At 40.2% G+C, this 20,936-nt stretch overlaps 1 protein-coding gene across 4 annotated transcripts in view; it reads right to left on the bottom strand.

Annotated features, from left to right (window-relative positions):
* LOC136878831 (antigen WC1.1) overlaps positions 1-20,936 on the bottom strand; it is a 144,545-nt gene that overhangs the window by 111,707 nt on the left and 11,902 nt on the right. For all 4 annotated transcript variants that reach the window (XM_068229027.1, XM_068229028.1, XM_068229029.1 and 1 more), the window contains exon 2: positions 14,454-15,237. In XM_068229027.1, the coding sequence (XP_068085128.1) occupies positions 14,454-15,237 (784 nt within the window). The remainder of the gene's footprint in view (positions 1-14,453; positions 15,238-20,936) is intronic.

Genomic DNA, 20,936 nt, shown 5'->3' with positions numbered 1-20,936 from the left:
AGGATCATAAACATAAGTTCACTAAAATTGAGAATGACATGGAAATTTTAAATAAGAACCCCACAGGCCCATTGCTCAATATAATGGAAGATTTTTACATCAACATGGACCAATATCCTAATCCTAACTTAAATGAAATCAGAGATAAAACAAATATTCTTTTCAACATAGCCGTTCCCATTCTAAAAGACACATGTTAAAAAAGATTCAGCAGACACAAACCCACACACAACCCAAAAGACATACCCCACTCCACCCCACCCCCTCCACCTCTCAATCTGAACGCTACGACAGCCACACGACATAAATGCAACAATGTGCAGCATGCTCTCGACCATACTCGAAGACATATCTAGCCCACACGTAAGTAACACACACACTATAGCATACAAACCATTTAGCAGGCACTCTCTATCAGTCATTCTAATTCCTACCTTTATTTTTCTTCTTTCTTAGATTTTTTGAATTTACCTGAGCGGGAATGCAAGTATGAAGAGGAGAGCTCTCTCAACCTACTTTCATATAATTCAATATGTCATACACAGCATATTATGCCTCAACAAGGATTCAATTAAACTAGCATTTATCAGCAACGATATAGACTAAGAATGAACATAGTACCTGTTAAACAAGTTACAGAACCTCATTTCTGCTGAACGCAACGTTTCCCGCATATTTGCGGCCCAACAAATCTACACAACAGTTGGACATAACGTCGGCATATGCATAGATATTTGAACTTAACACCAAACCTCAGTGACCTTTTGAACTTTAAGAATTGTACCCTATTTTTAACCTTTTAACAGTACAATTTTTGGAATATGTGGCACTCATGAGACTCCAGCAAGCCCAAGCCCTTTATTGTACCACATGTATATATCTCGTATGACATAACGTTGGCATACAGCACAGATTTTTGAACTTGACACCAAAACCCCAGTGACTCTTTGAACTCTATGGGTGGCGTGCACCATCTTGGAGTAAATTACTACCGAAGTAGCATTTACTAAAGAAGTCCATACTACAGAAGTAAATTACTACGGGAGTTATTTACTCCGGAAGTAAGGTCGGAGAGTTGAAGTACAATTTACTCCTTTAGTCACACTACAGAAGTAGCGTTCGTTACTAGTGGAGTAGTGTTGTGTTTGTGAATTTCCTTTAAAGAAATCTAAATGGATAAGGTTATGTGCGATAGGAAACAGGTGGAATAAAAAGGGAGCAAAAAAGATAAATGCTTGATAGTAGAGATAATGACTATCTATGCAAAGGATATAGGGTGTAAGGAACACAACATAAAGATGCTGGATAAGAAAAGAAATTCATGGAAAGCCGTTGCAGAAGAATTCAATGCTTCGAGTGACAGAAAACGCAATGAAGAGCAAGTTAAGATTCTGTGGAAGGACTTAAAAGCGAAGGCTGAAGAAAAGCAGAAAGTCATGGACACGCGGGAAAAATTAAAACTGATGGTGGTTTCTTCATACAGATCGCCTACATCCACAGCAAACTTTTCCCATTTTCACACCAGGCAAATGCTGGGTCTGTACCTTAAAGCCACAGCTGCTTCCCACTGCAAGGCCTTTTCTACCCTATCATCACCATAAGACCTATCTGTGTCGGTGCGACGTTAAGCAAATTGAAAAAAAAAAAAGATAAATACCTCTTCCGATTTCTCAAAAGTTCACCGTTGTCACCGGGAGGGCAAAAAATGGAAATATGCGTGCAGTCTCAGTCAATTGCACACATGATGTGTGGAAACCTGCCAATGTGAAGAACATCCTTTTATTTTGCGAACAATCATCATCATTTGCAGGTGTACCTCCCTCTTAGCCTCACTAGTGCTTGAACCACGTGATGAAAGATACGGCCAGCAGTAGTGTGGTAAACATTAATTAGATCACCGGGAACTGTACTGAAATGTTCCAATACGAAACACTTGTAGGGCACACAGCAACTGTAATTTGAGAGATACAACAAAATTAAGACAGGAATTCAGCTTTAAGTGATCTCCAAGTAGATTTAAAAGGAAAGTAAAGGATTCCTTCCTAAGACCTAAAACATTCCTGAAACTCTCCGTGTGCACATTATACGGCTCTCGCCTTTCACGCACTATTATATTTCCGGTCATTTTCTGCATCAAGATCGTAAATATAATCTAGATAATCCGTAAACACGTTTGAAACATCTTCCTCTCATATACGGCACATCATTAGTCAACAAGTCTAAACCTAGCTTACTCCACGCACGACGTGAGAGTAAATTCTAACCTATGTTCGTGCATTATTTACTTCTTTAGTAATATACTACAAGATGGTGCTCTTCAACATTTTACTCTTGTAGTAATTTAGTCCAGGAGTATCTGAAAGGTCTAAAATACTTCGGAAGTAATTTACTCTCATATGGAAGTCGCCGAATGCTGACTTCAAGAGTAATTTACTACGGAAGTAGAACTCACTCTTGGTTGGTGCATGCCACTCTATGAACAGTACCCTATTTTTAAACTTTTAGCAATACTTTTTTTGGAAAATGTGGCATTCATAGGACTCCAGCAAGCCAAAGCCCTGTATTGTACCATGTGTAAATATCATAACATTATGTATTTTATTAGAATAGTGGCATTCTTGTGTAATTTTAGTAGTGTTTCATTCTGCACAATTGCTATTAAGCAGATTCATGAACAGCTGATGATGACCTATTTACAGGTCGAAACAGGTACTGTCTTTTTTAATGTAAATATTATAGACACCTTATAAAATAAAGTAACGTATTGATTAGGTGGGCAACTCATCCTTCATATCCATAGTTTCCCATTTTCACACCAGGGAAATGCTGGGGCTGTACCTTAATTAAGGCCATGGCTGCTTCCTTCCCATTCATACGCCTTTCCTGTCCCATCATTGCCATAAGACCTATCTGTGTTGGTGCGACGTAAAGCAAATAGCAAACAAAAAATATCCTTCATATTTGTGTACAGGAAATCTGGCGTACTCAAGGAGAACTCAGACAGAAACGCGCAAAGAAGTTAGCCCATAGTTGTCTACTGGAGCACTGGAAACAGAGACGAGAAAGTGATCCTTGAGGGAAATGGACAAAGAGAATAATACCATGTTTAAATGATTGGACTGAATGGACTCATGGTGAGGTAAATTACTACATTACTCAGCTTCTAACAGGGCATGGATACTTCTGTAAATTTTTGCACAAACTGAACACAGCCAGCAGTCCAAAATGCATTTATTGTCATGATATAGATGACGTCCTACATACTTTCTTCGTATGTGATCATTGGTTGACAGAATGACGTATTGTGGAAGCTGAACTCTAAGTACTGATGCCAGATAATATTGTGCTTGTGATGCTGAGGAATCAGGAATCTTGGGATAGGGTGACAGAATATGTGGAAAGTATCCTACTCCAGAAGAAGAGGGACCTGGATGCTTTTGAACATCAGTGAAAGATGAATGAAGGAAGAAGAAGTCTGAATGATTAAAAGCACGACACTGCCCTCAAGTACTGCGAGAGCGGTTCCAGGTAGAAACAAACATCATGGGAAAATGGGGGTGTGGGTTTTAGTGGGTAAGAATCCCACACACGTGTGGAGTGTGGACCCTTCACAAGTGTTTCATGTAAGATTTTCCGCAATCCCTCAGAAAAAAAAAAAATTATAAGGTGCGATCAAAAAGTTTCTGTTTGATGGCTGTACAGTCCTGAATCAGGATGCCAATCAGACAACATCACCATGACCATTGAGGCACTCATCCCACTGACACACCGGGTTGAAGATCCCTGTGTGGTAAAACAACATATCCTGCTGCATGAAGAAATCCGTAACTGCCTGCTAAACATCCTTGTCCAATAGAAACCATCAACATTTCAAGTCCTTTCTGAGGGGACCGTAGGCATGATAATTGCATGGGAAGGGGAGAGATCAGGACTATAGGGCGGGTGCTTGAGTGTCTCCCACTGCCCGCTTGTTGTTGTCCGTAATGGATGAGGCTGGGTTCCCAGATCACTGGCGTCTTGTGTCGAAACGATACCCGAATGGAACCTGGTGTACCATTCCACAATGGTGGTTTTCGACAGACATGCTGCCACATACACAGTCTTCATTCTCCGAAGGATGTCCACCGGTGCTTGTCCTTTGGCAGCCAAGAAAAGAATAACAGCACGTTGGTTCTGTTTGAACGCATTTGGTAATAACATTGCCATAGTTCACGTGGCGACATTTAACGCACGCACCTCGGCGTGACATGGCAGCCACACTAATCCTTTTGCCTACATGGCTGTGCTTATATAACTGCATCGGAGTCGTGCTACGTTGCATGTCTGCTGCAGCAACGCCCTCCAATGGAAACTTTTTGATCATGCCTATTATTATTACTATTATCATCATCATCATCATCATCATCATCATCATCATCATCATCCACATCAGCAACAAAAAATCACTCTCAAGAAGCAGTTGCTGTTTTTCTCTAAAACTTAATATGCAGTTATCAAGCAGATAATCAAATAATTAGCAGACTGATGTGATTAGTTGAACAGTCTCATCACTAGAGGCCATGAATGAGCTGCACTCATGTTCTACATAAAGGCTCACAGAGACTGTACCGGGTGGTACACCTCTATGTCGCACATTTAACTCTTCCGCCTTAAAGTACTCCTCTACACGAGAAACAGTGAACTTGAAACTGGACCTACTTAACCTTTCCTCTGAAGATGTCACTGTGTGAATTTCGACTTGTTTTGTTTACTATTTATCAAGAAGTTCGGACATTCTCTCATAGATGTCACTGCCAAAAAACTATGATCATGCACCCTGGTATGAAGTGAAGGAACTTTTTTGAAGAAATTTTGTATTCATAAGTTTTTTTCTTTACTAAATTTTGTTCATTCTTTTGTGAGTTGGCGATATTTAGCTTTTCCTTTTGCCTGTTTTGAAGTTAGCCAATCAATAATTTCTGTAATTAATTCTCAGCCAATCTCGTATTTCTTCTTCGATTTTGTGTGTAACTGTTTAATGTAGCCAATAAAAACCTGGGGGTGTGTCTCGATTATTCATGAAAGGTCTCGAACCTTCCTCGAGGGTTTATAAACTGCGGATTTTCTCGTATCTCAGCCACTCAATCAACATCTAACTAAGTGTGTGGACGTAAAGCAGGAGGCGGGAAGCACCTCTTTCATCAGGCAGCAGGTCTTCAGTAAGGTAATGGCCGTTTAACATCTTTATTTCTTGCTAGCTCAGCAGTTTAACTCGCGGGAAAGGTCCGAAACCTTTACAATGTAACCTAATTTCCTAAATATGTAATTTTCTGCCGGCTTATGTAAAAACTTAATTAAATTTGTAACTGTAAGTCGGGATAGAGAGTGATTTACCCTCTCGAGCTCCCCTTCATTTTGGTGTGAGGTGACTACGTTTTGGTAACTGAATTTTTCTCTTCCATAATGTTTAAATTTCCTTCTTATATGGGTCACCTCCATAGGTTGGGAACAGCCCCTGTGTCATCGGCCTAGTGCCTTTTAGGTTTTAAGAATGCATGTGTAGGAGTGCAAATACTCGCCTCCATTCCTTTTGGTTTTTCAGGCCAGTTTCTTAACCTGTTCTTTTTCTGCTAAGGCCCAGTAGGTTGGGTACAAGATACCCCGGTGTCATGTTTGTAAGTTGTGCCTTTATGGCAATTAATTGTAAAGTCTGGTATGGCCTTTAATAGGCTTGAAAATCTGAGAGCAGGTCAGCTCTTTTATGTGTTGTAAAAGTGCCTCCAGGAGGCTTGATATTGTAAATGACGGAGCTGGTGCTCCATGTTTTAGGGGATTTCTGCCTTTTGAACAAATTTGTATTTGGTAATGCGGAGCTAGGAGCTCAAACTTGTAAAAACTAGGGGCTTGTAGCCCAAGGGTGTTAAAATTCTGAAATCTTCGATCCTTCCTAGTCTTGTTTCTTCACCTAATCAAAAATTGTTAGATTTTTGTTGTTATTAATTGTTGGAACTCAGAAAATATAACCTTTGTTAAAGTTTTAAAATTAACTTTGATTTGGTAGTAAGACCCATTCATCCTGGCACCTTCTTTCACCTCTGCTGATCCACCCAAACCACGGTAACAAGTGGTAGCAGAGCGTGGTTGAATGGGTCTCAAATAAGCCCCTTTTGACGGATAACCATTAGCTTTGATTTGAACTCTAACAATTTTCTCAGTCACTGGAATTTTCTTTTCCTCTTTTTCTAAATTTGTAAAGTTTCTGGCATAATGTCCAGCCCTCGCGAAGTCCTCCATCCCGGCTACTTGCACAAAGAGGAATTGATTTATGAATTAGCCATTAGAAATGTTCCATCTGGAGGCACGGTTGCGGCCGATACCACCAAGCTTAAAGAATCCCTTGGATTGCCAATTAGTATCCCAACCTTGGGTGAGAAAGATATTGATGAGGCTCTCTCCACTATCACTGACAATACTACTGAGCTAGCATCTGTAGTTAGCTTTTTGAAGTAAGTGATCCATCTCCAAATCAACTTAAAAGAGTACAGCTAGATTGTACCATTTTTATAATAGGGTGAGTGATCTATTGTCTCTTAAGTTAAACGACGTTCGAGGGAAGGAGGCTAGTGCTCTTGCTGAACACCTTTCTAAAATGTCCAGTAAGGTTAGTCAATTGTTCACTGGGGCAGCGGCTCCAAAAACCGACCAGCCCCTTGTGGTAAACATAAATAATGAGGAAGATTGTTCCAAGGCCGAAGAAAGTAGTAAATCTGTGGCTACTCAACAGATGTCTGCCCCATTAGGAAATGAGTCTGATTGTCGTACCTCAATCCCACCTTTCTTTTTGAATAACGCTGCCTCTGAAGCCTCTTCACCCCCTAGGCTATTACCTGTTATGTCACCGGGCTTTAGTAGTTTGCCTCATCCTTTGGCTATGTTACTTAGGGGAATTTCTAAATTTTCGGTCAATTCTACTAGTGATGTCATTTCATTTTTACGATTTTTAGTTGAGTTTCAGGATCAAGCTCTTGTGTTTTCGCTTTCACCTTCTCAAATTCTTCAGATTATTTACCCTTACCCCATTGGTGTCCTCTCAGACAAAATAGTCAGAGCCATAGCTGAACAATCCTCTATAGAAGACTTCCACACCCATCAACTAGCTAATTTCATTCTGGCTCGAGCTAGGTCACCTCTAATTCAAAAGTATTATTACCGAGTACAGCGACTGGATGAAAATCTTGCCGACTTCATCTAAGACATTAAGTTCTACACTAAGGTATTTGCTCTTCATTTCCCTGAAGATCAAATTGTGCAGGCCACTGTGGAAGGCATTTCCCCACCCTCCAGGTCATACTTGTGTTTTGCGTCGTGCCCGCAAACTTTTGCTGAGTTAGAGGCTATGGCTGTCTCAGCCGAAGGAGTTAGGTATGCCGACACATTACGTGTCGCTAGGGAGCCTCCTCCGTCTTTGAGTAATTTTTGGCCTCCCCCTCGCCGAACTTCCATAACCCGCAAATGTTATGCTTGTGGGTCCGTAGATCATCTCCGGAATAAGTGTCCTTTCATTAAATCCAGTGGGACAAAGATCAAAGCAGGGTCATCCCAAGGCTGTTTTAAATGCGACTCGTTTTCCCATATAGCCAAGAATTGCCCTAATACTAATAGCACCCCCGCCTGCTCAACTTCTGGTGCAACTTCCACCAACGCCAATAATCAAAAGTGACTAGTGGCATCGGCTGAGTCGGCAAATTCATCTTTCCAAGGCTCAGCCCCGGTTAAAGCCTCTGGAAGCTTGGAACAGGATAGAAGTAGTCTAAATCGGCAGTGGAATGCCCTAAAGAATGCCTTAGGATTACAGCAGAGACCCCCGCACTTGTACCATTTCTGAAAATTGAGTTGAATGATGAACCGCTTACTGATCTATTAGACTCTGGGAGTGTGTGTGTTTCATTATTTCGGCTGAATTGTACTCTAAATTAAAGTATGTCTGTAAATTTTCTGATTATTGTTCATCTTCGGTTCAATGCATTTCGGCTAATTCTTCTCCATTTGAAATTTTAGGTTTCCTGTATGCCAAAATTCGTGTTTCTAAATTTACTTGGAAAGTCAAACTGTTTGTGGCTAAGCACCTGTCTTACCCAGTAATATTGGGAGCAGATTTCATGTCTTTTACTGGTCCAGTGCTTGACATTCACAGCAAGTCGTGCACCTTCAAGTTTGCCAATAATTGTAAAATTCCCTTGTTAAAATGTAATTCTGTGTCATGTTCATCTGTTTTGCCTACCCAGGATGAGATGTTGTTAGACCTTAGACATCTACCTGAGGAGCAGGCTGAGAGTATTCGTAAGTTGTGTCAGTCGTTTCCAGATGTTTTCTCCAATACTCTTGGTGTTACTGACCTTATTGAATACAAGATTGAGATTACTGATTCGATCCCAGTTAGGCTTCCTCCTTATAGGCTTTCTCTTCCTAAAATGATGGCTCTTAAGGAGATCATCGATCAAATGCTGAAAGATGGTATAATTTGGCCCTCTAAGTTGCCTATTTTCTTGGTTCTGAAACCCCAAGATGGCTTTAGGCCTGTGATTGACTATAGATAGGGCTTTAAATCGGAAGGTGGTGTTACAATCTGTGCCCCTTCCTGACCTTCACTCTTTTTTTCATGGTTTCGAAAAGCTAAGTTCTTTACTATCTTAGACCTTAATCAGGCGTATAACCAGATCCCTCTAGCCGAAGAATCCAAACACCTGACAGCTTTTGCCACGGATTGGAACTTGTATGAGTACAACCGCGTGCCTTTTGGGCTCCCCACGGGAGCAGCTGTGCTTACGAGACTGCTAGATAGGGTCTTCTCCGACATCAAATTTGAGTACTTATACCATTATCTTGATGATGTCGTCGTATTTTCTGAGACCTTTGAAGAACATCTAGATCATCTGAAAGAGGTTCTTAATCGCCTTCGTAAGGCAGGGTTAACCGTGAATTTGTCTAAGGTTGCTTTCGCTAAGCCTTCCATGTCATTTCTAGGGCATATTGTGTCTCCCAATGGTGTTTCCATTGATCATTCCAGAACACAGGCCATCCGTGATTTCAAACCTCCTAAGGACATCAAAGGTATTGCCAGATTCATAGGCATGGTGAATTTCTTCAGGAAATTTATCCCTAACTTTGCTAACAGAGCGGCAACCTTGGACTTACTCCGTAGGAAAGGCGTCAAGTTCGAGTGGGGGCCTTCTCAACAAGCCGCTTTCAAAGACCTGAAACTAGCTCTTTGTAATGTCCCTGTCCATGCTATGCCTGATTTCTTGAAGAAATTCATCGTCCAAACCAACGCGTCGGCGGTGGCTGCAGTCCTTCTTCAAGAGACTGAACTCGGGAGGCGACCCATCGCTTATGCATCTAGGACACTATCGGTTCAAGAAGCCAAATATTCCATCTATGAACTTGAGGGTTTGGCAGTCTTATTTGCACTAGAGAAGTTCCGCCTCTATCTGGAACACGTCAAATTCGACTTGGAAACTGATAACTAGGGCTCGGATGTTTAGGAAAAGTCATATTTTTTCTTTGTCTCTATTTTCTTGTCTGATTGAATTTTGGTGCAAATCAGGTGATTATTGTCAAAATTAAGTGATTTTAATTTGTCATATAAATGCATATTTTGGCTATTTTTTGCCATAAGGTCATATTTTGAGCTATTTTAGTAGAAACGTCATATTTTGGCGGTTTGACAACAGCTGTAGGTGTGCAAAATCATCTTCAACTTACTGAATGCGAACTAGTGTTTACAAAACTGCTTCTCGGCAAGTTTATCACGCTGTTGATACAAGTCGAATAGTGGAATAACAAACCCGCTGTACTCGGCAACCCGGTCTCCCAGGTAGAGACAGAAATAATCCGGAAAATCCCGTCCCAGCAGTGAGCTAATTACTTCTGGTAATCGCTCACTTGTCTTAGTTCAGATATTATAACCTCAACCTCCTTTCACTTACACAAGCGTTAGTTTACAGTAAATCGTATCCCAGCACACATTCCAGTATGTCTAAGGAAAAGTCTTCGACTAGTGTTAAGTTACGAAGCTTTGTTAAGGAATTTGGAGAAGAATATTTCTGTACAGACAGTTTAGTTCTATTTTGCAAGTTGTGTGAAGTGAAAGTCGTGGCTGAAAAACGTTTTAATGTGCAACAACATTGTAACACGGCGAAACACAGCAACAATGTCAAACGACAACATGTCGATAACAAGAGGCAGCAATTGATATTCGATAAGGCTGTTACATCTTCAGCGATGGACAGATGTTTGGATTTTTCAAAGGAACTTTGTGAGATGATGGTGTCTGCAAACATTCCTCTAAACAAGGTGAACAATACCCATTTCAAGAATTTTCTGGAGAAATACACTAAAAAACCTGTTCCTACAGAATCAACACTGCGAAAAATCTATTTATCATGTTGCTATGAAGATACTCTAAATCGAATACGACACAGTGTAGCAGACAATAAAATTTGGATATCTATTGATGAGACCATGGACACTGAAGGCAGATATATAGGGAATGTAATTATTGGAACACTCCATGCTGATCGCCCTGGGGATATTTTTCTATTAACCTCAGAAGTTTTAGAGAGAGCAAATCATTCAACGATTGCAATTCTTTTTGATAATGCACTAAAAATTTTGTGGAAGGATGAAATTAAGCGGGAAAACGTTCTTCTCTTTGTTACCGATGCTGCTCCGTTCATGGTGAAAGCTGCTGAAGGCCTCAAGCTGTTTTATCCAAGAATGATTCACGTCACTTGCCTTGTGCATGCTCTGCATAGGGTGGCAGAAGAAATTCGTGGACATTTTCCTGAAGTTGATAAATTAATATCTAACGTCAACAAATTTTTTTTGAAAGCACCACTGCGGGTTGTGATTTTCAAGGAGTTAGCTCCTTCGACGCCAATCCCTCCACAGCCAGTTCTTACTAGGCGGGGGACGTGGCTCGATGCTGCCTCGTATTATTGCGTAAACTACTCCACTATCAAAAACATTGTTAACGGCTTCAACAAAGATGATGCCTCTTCTATCAAGATTGCCCAGGAATTGTTTTCCAACAGTTTGTCAGATAGTTTGGCATATATTAAGTCGAACTTTGGAATTATATCGAGTGCAATTACTCATTTAGAATCTGCTGGCTTAGAAATTCATGCAAGTATTGGCATTGTGAGAAGTGTTGAACTTTCAGTACAACAATCACATGGAATAGTTGGTGACAGAGTAAAATGGAAACTTCAAAATGTGCTTAATCGAAATTATGGTTTTCACCGTGTGTGCAAGATAAATGATGTTCTTAGAGGAGAAGGTACCAGTACACCTCAAGACGAGTGCATACTCGACAGCAGTGATTTAACATTATTTAAATATGCACCAATAACGTCTTGTGATGTAGAAAGGAGCTTCTCCTCTTACAAGAATGTGTTAAGTGATAATCGGAGGTCTTTCGCACCTGATGCTTTGAAGATGAATCTTGTCATACACTTCAATTCCACCCGCGGAGAAGAATGAAAAAGGTATGTGAGTTTGCATTATAGGCTCTGACGCCCTACCATAATGTACTGAAAGACAACTATTTAATTTGTTTCTTGGTGCTCAGTTTAAACTTTAACGAATTTGGATAATGTTAATGAACTCTGGGCTTAAACGTTCCAAAATATATTTTTTAAATAGATTGATTTCTAGTTTTCTCGTATTTCAAACCACCAATGCAGGGTGCAAACATGGACTTTTACAATGTTGTGTGATCTCATAATCTTAGCGAACTTAGTTCACAAAAGTTTGATAAGTAATCAAGGGTAATAGACTGTGAATAATTGCTGCACATGTATATTCAGAAAACTAATATTAAAATAAGAATAAAGAATTTAGTTAACAAATATGTATCAGAGAAATTACCGTTCCGATTTATAATTTATTTTAAAATGCCCATATTTTGATTAATCATTTTCGGGTCATATTTTGTCATTTTTACATCATATTTCGTCACTTTTGAGGTCATATTTCCTCATTTTTGAGGTCATATTTGCTTGCTTATTTGGGATATTTTTAGGTCTTAAACATCCGAGCCCTACTGATAACCAAGCCTTAAGCTGGGTCTTAGCTAGGCCGCGTCGTACTGGTCGCATAGCCCGCTGGGCCATCAGGATTTCTGCCTTCCAGTTTGATGTTGATGTTGTGGCGGACGAACTAAGCCGCATGTTTGCTCACGATGTGGAGACCTACGAGTTGGAAGATAGTTCTTCTCTTCCCGAGTCCATACCTCCTGGGGTAAATGCCATTCTAACTGATGCCCCCATGTTGTTTAGAGATATTGAAAAATATCAATGCGAAGATCCAGTGCTGGCTCCTATTATGGAAACCCTTTCTTCTGGGGAACATGTTGTCCCTTATGTATTGAGGAATGGTGTTTTATGTTGCCCGTTGGGGCATGATAAGAAGATGAAAGTTGTGGTTCCAGCTGTTCTTGTACCCATGATCTTCAAGTACTACCATGAGACCCCATTAGGGGGGCATTTAGGCATCTTCAAAACCCGAGAAAAGATCCGAGAAATGTTCATTTGGAAAGGTATGGACGGTGAAATTCATGAATTTGTAAAAGTTTGTAAATCATGTTTGCTCAGTAAACCCACATTGTCAACTAAGTTAGGTCTTCTATCTTCTCATCAAGCGTCGCGCCCCATGGAACGCCTCTATATCGACTACGTAGGACCCTTCCCCCAATCAAAGGGGAATGCCAACAAATTTATTCTCGTGTGTAGATGGTTTCACAAGATTTTCCTGGTTATTTCCGACTAAGCTGGCTACTGCTCAGTGAACCATTTCTTGTTTAAATACCATCTTTGCCTCTTTTGTTCCGTGCCAATACTTGGTTTCGGATAATGCTATAGCCTTTACCTCCAATCTCTTCCGGAAATTCTGTTTTGATCTGCCCATCTCTCACGTAACTACTTTGGCGTATTATCCCCAACCATCACTGGCCGAGCGGGTCAATCGTAATCTGAGATCGGCTCTTATTGCCTATCATCATGATGATCATTCCAGGTGGGATACATCCCTGCATTGGTTGGCCTTCGCTTTGAATTCGGCGGTTCATGAATCTCATAAGTTCACTCCAGCTTCCTTGATGTTTAAATTTGTACCCAACACGCCGCTCTCTAACCTTTGGTCTCTTAGTGATATTCTACCCGAGACAATAGATCCCGATAATATTAGAGATCTCTGGAAGAAGGCTAAGGCCAATCTTAAAGTTTCTCATGAAAAGGTTAGGGAAAGATATGATCGTGGGCGGAGGCCCACCAATCTAAAAGTAGGAGATCTAGTCATGGTTAAAAACTTTGTTCCCGCGGGCAAGCTTGCCCCCAGATTTCATGGGCCATGCATCATTTTAGATTTCCTGACTCCTGTCATATTATTAGTGAGCAATCCAGCAACTGAGAGGATCTTTAGGGTCCATATCTCCCAAGTAAAACCTCTATAATTCGTTTTGTTGTTTGTTCATTGCCACTAAACTTTTGCTGGACCTCTGAAGGTTATATTTTCTCTAAATCTTAGGCCTTCTGAACTTTTGTTGTCTTATCTGATCTGTATACAAATGTACGATCTTTCCCTCCGGTTTTCCTGCTGTCTATTCCTTTGTGGCCATTACCAAGCCCCCGCCTCCTGCAAATCCACACTAGTGGCAAATCATCTTCCACGCCGCTGGCCCCTCTGCCTCACCAATAAAGATCGTACCCTCTATTCTCAAGTTTCCAACAACATTTTGCTGTTGCCGAGATATTACTGTTTCAGTGTCCCCGCAGCCGTTCGTCACCGTCTCCACTGAGGTGGGGTACGGGCCCACTCCACTCCCGTGATGTCAACCTGTATATGGTGCGCCGGAGTCCATCTCCCGGCAAAGGCTGAAGTGCGGCACTGGTATCAAGAAGGGCATCCAGCCATAAAACATGGCCAAGACTACAAGTGTAGACCCCACCATAGTATCAAAAAAGTGGCAGAAGGAGACAAAAAAATTGTGTTCCTATTTGTTTTCTTATCTTTCTATATACCTAGCCGTATCACTAAATTGCGTGCCAAACACCTGGGTTCACTTCCAACCTTGCCACACTCCTCATATGGAGTAACAGGTATATGAAGCTGCCAAAGATGATTCGACTGTTCGATGGGGTCATTAATCCTTCAGGAGATCAGTTGGTGTTATTCAACAGGAGTAGGTTATGCTCATTATTTACACGACCCATAACATACAGTCATCTCACTGGAAACAGAAACATATGTACTCGCATAATGATTTGCACTTCTGAAGTAGGCCTGAACAGTAACTAACTCCTAGACCAAAGATGGAGCACACAAATAAATGACTCATATCCAAGTGCCTGGATATTAAAAGACACACCTTTCTATATATGCCATGAATGGCAATACAGTGTTACAATGCTACTTACCTGAATAATCCAGATCATATTTGGGAGCCAAGTCTAGTGGTGGCACTTCCAAGCACCTCACTTTTCCTGGGAAGTCACATTCTCGAGTTCTGGGGTTGAAAAGAGTTCCTGGAGCACATACTTGAACAAATGCACGTCCTTTCCAGCAGTTAATAAACTTGCGACAGTCAGGAGCATAAGGGAACTGGCCAGTTACTTTCCCAGGACACTCAGTCAGATATGATTGGAAACTCCCATAAGATATGGTCTGTGGTGCTATCTGTTGGTCATAAGAAGCACCGTTAGAGCTTAACTGTTGCTGATCATCCCAGTAATTGTCTACTTCTTGATGGTCCAATGGCTGAGGAAAACTGACTTCACTAGGAAAAGTACCTCTGTCATTTGACTGCTGATCAATTGTGAGAAAGTCTTGATCATTGTCACTTCCAGCCTCAATATTGTCCTGATATTCTATGTTATCATTACCCTGTATTTGTTCAATCTCTGTCAACTGGTTATCAAAAGGTACATCTAAATGATGATTCTCGTAAGTTTGTTGATTGTCTGTGAAAGATTGCTCTTCAAAATTGTTTCTCCAAACACTGGTAGTATATGTTCTAGGTTCTTTCTTGGGCCACTTCTTCCATGCAACTTTAGGCTTCTGCTTGTTGCTGTATACCGTAATAGGTTTGCTTGTGGGCACATCGGATATCTGAGAGAAATCCTCTGAATAAGTCAGGTTGTACTGAGGAAGCCTCTCTCGTCGCTTTGGAGGTTTTGTCACTTCATCTTTGGGTGAATAAATCTGTATGAAAAAATTTTTTTTATTCAAATAACAGTAGTAGTCAAATATATATACATAAACCATTTGATTAAGAAAATGTAGTAAACATTAACAATCAAGGAGTCAAGATTAAAACTGGTAGGTGCAGTGTATATGTTACGGGTAAAGAACAGAGACTGGGTGGACCATAGTTTATCCAGGTAAGCCCAGTGCTACCCAAAAAACTCTGGGTAAAGGTAGGGGAAACACCTTTGCCCAGATAATGGGCAGTCCATCCAACCCTCTTTGGATAAAGCAATTCAACTATGATACACAAATTACTTTTTATTTTAAATGTAGCACTTCTGATGCAGATTGAGATTATGATGGAATGAAACTAAAATGTAGAGTGCCAAGTCAAATAAAATTCGCTGACATACAAACAAAAAATAAGATAAATTACAATTGAGACATTAATGATTTTTAGAATATGATTATAAATTGTAAAGTGAACTTTGAATGAACTCGAATATGACAATTTTTGTACTTCACCAACTTAAATTAAATACTTTTTTAATTTAAAAATAAACCTTCAGATACATATAGAGATTAAAAGAGAATTAAAGGAAAATATGAAACAAAAATATGGAGTGTCAAGGCATATTAATCCTTGCCACAAGATGGGGGCTTCAATCATTCCATCCCAGACCCGGTCAATGACTGGAAAACAGGTTGTAGGTTTTTCATTTTCAAGGCATATTAAGTGAATAATAACCAGGAACAAGAGAAATAGCAATTAGAATATTATCATGCCTTGTTTGCTTACAAAGTACACTACTTTTCTTCTTTACTTGTTCAGTCAAAATAAGCTGGAATGACATTTTCAGGTGTAAAGCATTCCAACAGCTCAACACTTGCATTGCTTTGTTTGACTTTTGATATTCCTGTTCCACTGTACCAGCATTACCCAAGCACACAGGGATAATTTGCACTTTACTGAAGTAGAGACAGGAATGAAATTGAAATGAAATAAATTCTCTACTTCATCCAAAGTGATTGAGTATCCAGTAACGTATCCATACAGGGTGATTGGCAGAAGTTCCCTAGTAATGATGACATTGTGTGGCTCCTGGAAAGGCCTAGTGCAGGTCGTTCTAGTTGATGCCCATTGGACTGCAGCAACTTGTACTGAATTATGTTGGTGATTCTGCACTGTGATGCCCAATCCTTTTCAGTAAGTGTAAGAGGCAAATCTAAATTTATATTGCATAAGGGAAGTACCAAATGAACTCGTGCAGCCATCCTCCAACACTGTGAAAATGCCTAATATGCCCGTCTCTCTCTCAATGCCCTAACAGCCTTGAAATTACCAAAAATTTACATAAAAAATACAGGTAAACATACATCTCCATTTGTAAGACTTTCTGATTTTGAGTGACTTTGATGATATAAAAAAGTGACATATACAAACAAAACAAGCTACATAAAATACAGCATTTCTTCCCCTTAACAGAAATAATTTTGATCTAGTATCAACACTCTCATATTTACAGAAGTTCTGAGCCCTGTACACAACTTTCAGAGCTGGCTTTCTTAATGGAGGGGTAAATCATCATCTGATGATACTAACGTTTCTATTTTCATTTTCATGAGAGCCTACCTTTCAAGACATAACTTTCATATGTTCCATTATGGAGAAACATCATCTTCATGATTACTTGTAGAATTGTTCATTCAGATATTGACATAATTACTTCTTTGACTTGTCTCATCTTGCCAGCTGTATTATGAAGAGTGAAAGACTACCTATTAAAACTGTTGCTGAAAGAAGGTCAGATTAAACTCTTGAATAAGTCTTTGCAACAACGCGATTTAATAGCAAGATGCCACTCCAGAGCAATGCCATTTCAATACAAATTGTTGAACCAAGTCTAACAGCCTCTCTTCTCTTTCATATCCTGCAAGACAAGGTTGTCCCAAAGAGGGTGATAGTCCAAGAGATGAAACTGATGTGAGAAATAACCATCTGCAACGTTTAATACACATGAATAGACCAGCCATACCATAAGCTGTGCAGATCGTACAGAAACTTATGGGTGACTCTTTACTATATGTTTCTCCGATAGGTGGCTAAGTGTGCTCCCATGCTTTTATCATACTGTACTGTCGTTCACAGATCCAAGCAAGGTTTCCAGATCACCAGTAACTGAATGGGTATCAATCTTTGGTTTGATGACAACATACACGAAGGATGGGCTTACTCATCGCTGTATATTATATCTTTCATTCTGGTGGTTCTGCAGCTCTGCAAATCATGTTATGAAGCAGTGCCTACCATGGGAGACCTGTGCAGGTTCTGAAGTACAAGTACTAGAGATATATTAGGTAGTTAATACAAGGAAGTGTACTGCTATTCTTTTAGAATGAGTTTAAATAATAACATTTGTTACAAATTGCTGCTTCTTCTTCTCCCTTGCCTTTTCCCATCATAATGGGTTGGCTTTCTTAATCCTGAGTTATTTCTTTGTAGTGTAGATTCTTCAATGAGACCAAAGTTTTTAATGTCCCTATGGGCGGTTGTCAGCCAAGTGGTTGCAGGTAGTGATGATCAATGCTCTCGCTTGAGACTCTCGAGAATGACATCACAGATCTTAAGACCGATTCTCCTGTGCTGCAATCTGTGCAATATCCCAGTAACTATGAGAGAAAGCTTTATAGTATATCATTAGCAGTTATTGCAAGAAATAACGTTCTCATATAAAAATGTGAGTGCCGATAAATTTTGTCAAATGGCTGGAAAAGTACTGCAATACCATTAACAAACGTGAAAACAGAATGTCAATATCTTAAGCAGTTTGCAAGTTATTTGAGGTGGACATCTTAGCTGAATAACCCTTTACAATTTGTTAATAACTATATCTCGTAATTGTTGTCAACAGGGAAGCTTTCTATGATACAGACCACGCCTGAGGTGTTCTCTGTGATGATTTCCCTTCAGTGACATTATGTGTTTTCAAGTGCCGGGTCGTCCTGGATGTATTTCTGCTGATGTATTTTACTTCTTTTGAACAAACAACACAGCGGGCTGGCATCTCCTCAAAATAATCCCACGTCCACGACTTACACTGCATTTCGGACATTGTCTTAAAGTTGTCGCGTACAATTAGACACACTTCAGTGGCGTATGCTGAGGGCTACCAAGGCTATCGGTGAAGCCCAAACCTCAAATCAGAATGATGGAAGTCCAAACCACATTATAATGCAATCATATGACACAGTTCCATTTTCAAAACTTGAAAGCAGTGAGAAAAGAACGTCGCATGTATTTCCGAGAGCAAGGCATCGGAGACTGACATTGCAGCCTAGATTCTCGATCCACCTCGTGCGGCTTGCTGACGTATGTCCAATAGGTGCTGGGACCGGGGTGAGCTAGGCTTCGTTCCTCCAGATCGCCATTGCTAACTATCAACCATGCCTTAATCATCGTATATATTTCCACACCTCATACTTCAGACTTAATTATATAGATAACAGAGCGCTGGTATTTCACTCCCGTTTACTTCCTCATTCTTGTAGGAAGACACCGCAGGGCAGATGTTATAGGAGTAACATAGTTTTCTTTTTATAGGTAGATCTGCTAAAATTAAATGCATTCTTTCAGGTTTAGTGTTCTCTTTTGTTGGATGGAATTGATCCCGTGATCATGGGTCGGACAACACTACTGATCTTCCGAGGAAGATAATTAACCAGTGAACGATGGGTATGACCGTTGAAAAATTCTACATATTTAACATAATAATAATAATAATAATAATAATAATAATAATAATAATAATAATAATGGTGCATGGCATCCGTATAGGCTTCGTGGTCACCTAATGACAATAAAATGAATGGTGAAGACATCACAAACACCCAGTCCTCAAGCCAGGAGAATTAACAGTATGAGGGGGTTGATTCTGAAAATTGAACCGGGGCTATCGAACCAAAGGCAAGCATTCTGTCCATTTAGCCACAAAGCCAGGCTTTAATTTGCTAAACCTTAGGCTACCATCTCTACTGATCAGGTGTTGAGTATTGGCAGTGGTAGAGGCCAGGGCAGTAACTTGTGAAGCAGCCTAGACAACACAGTACACTTCTGTGTTGGCTACTGGCTGCAGCTCAAAATGCTGAAGACTTCACACTCACTAAACCAACTATCGAAAAGTCTAAGTCTAGTGGTAGCCCACGTCTTGATCCCAGCATATGCCACTGACATCTTACTGACTTACATCTTACACTGTCAGTACCGAAGTACCTAATTATGACGTGAATACTCTATGACCGGGTGAGTTGGTTGTATGGTTAGGAGCGCACATCTGTGAGCTTGCATCCAGGAGATAGTGAGTTTGAACCCCACTGTTGGCAACCCTGAAAATGGTTTTCCATTTTAACACCAGGCAAATGCTGGGGCTGTACCTTAATTAAGGCCACAGCCGCTTCCTTCCCACTCCTAGTCCTTTCCTATCCCATTATCACCATAAGACCTGTCTGTGTCGGTGCGATGTAAAGCAAATAGCAAAAACAAAAAATAAAATACTATACAACACTGTAAGGAATTATTTCCTTCATCACCATAATGTCAATTGGGTACTGAATGTGAGGTCTGATAAATTATGAGCAATAACAATGTACACCTAGAGTAGCCGTCAGTTTCCGTTCTTAGCCTATTCATTGGTGTACCGGTACTTACCGCTGCATACAATGCCAGAATGCATATCCTTTATATTATACTGTGTCAAAATAGACCTCAATAGAAATAAAAGAAATGAACGTCCTAGTCGCTTGTTGACATGTATTTACGGAATGGAGAAGACCTGTGGTTCGCTATTCGTATACTCTGCACAAACAACATTCAGCTCTGTCTACCTGTAGTTCTACGACACGCTGCTCGCCGCACAACACGGGAACAATACTCTCGAAATTTCTTGCAAGAAACAGTGTTTGCGCTAGTCTAAAAAAATCTCGAAACCCCGCCTCAGACTGCCCGTCACTAGTTACAGGTCTACATTGTTCTCATCTCCCCACAGCGATGAAATCATCAGGTCTGTGCATTACGTGTCCATACCATCTCAAACATGATTCTGATAGTTTATCTGTGATGGGTGCTACTCCTGACATATTCGTTGTGCACCGTGTCATTAAGCGAGACCTTGTTAGCCCATCACAACATGCACATTTTTGCAGTGTGAAGTTTCTGTTCATTGATCTTTTTTACTGGCCAGACCTCGCTACTATACAACATTGGGAGGTCTTCCTGCTGCTTTCAAAATCTTGCCTTTTGTTCTAACAGGCATTCTTGGATCACATAAAACTCTGGTTAGTGAGTGCCATTTGCCTCAGGCTGTGGTTATTCTATGTATGATGTCAGCATCTATCTTCAAATCATCTGAGATAACAGACTCAAAGTACTTGAAGTTTTCTATTGGTATCATCAAGCATTAGATCTTCATTTTGTATGAAGTTTTTAGTTGAGTCAACACAACAAACCATACATTCAGGTTTGGTTCTGCTAATGCATAAACCATTGCTCTCAAGGGATTCTCTCCACTACTCAAGACTATATTGAATTTATTGTTTGCTTTTGGAGATTAGTACCACATCATCAACATGTAAGATATTCCATAGGATTAATTTTCAAATCTCACCTGTTATGTAGTTCATGAAGATGTTGAATGAAAGTAGGCTAAGAACACTACCTT

This window comes from Anabrus simplex, chromosome 8, assembly GCF_040414725.1.
Source record: "Anabrus simplex isolate iqAnaSimp1 chromosome 8, ASM4041472v1, whole genome shotgun sequence".
NCBI classification, from domain to species: domain Eukaryota; kingdom Metazoa; phylum Arthropoda; class Insecta; order Orthoptera; family Tettigoniidae; genus Anabrus; species Anabrus simplex.
The sequence above is the reverse complement of the archived record's forward strand: the minus strand, read 5'-3'. Positions and strand labels throughout refer to the sequence as shown.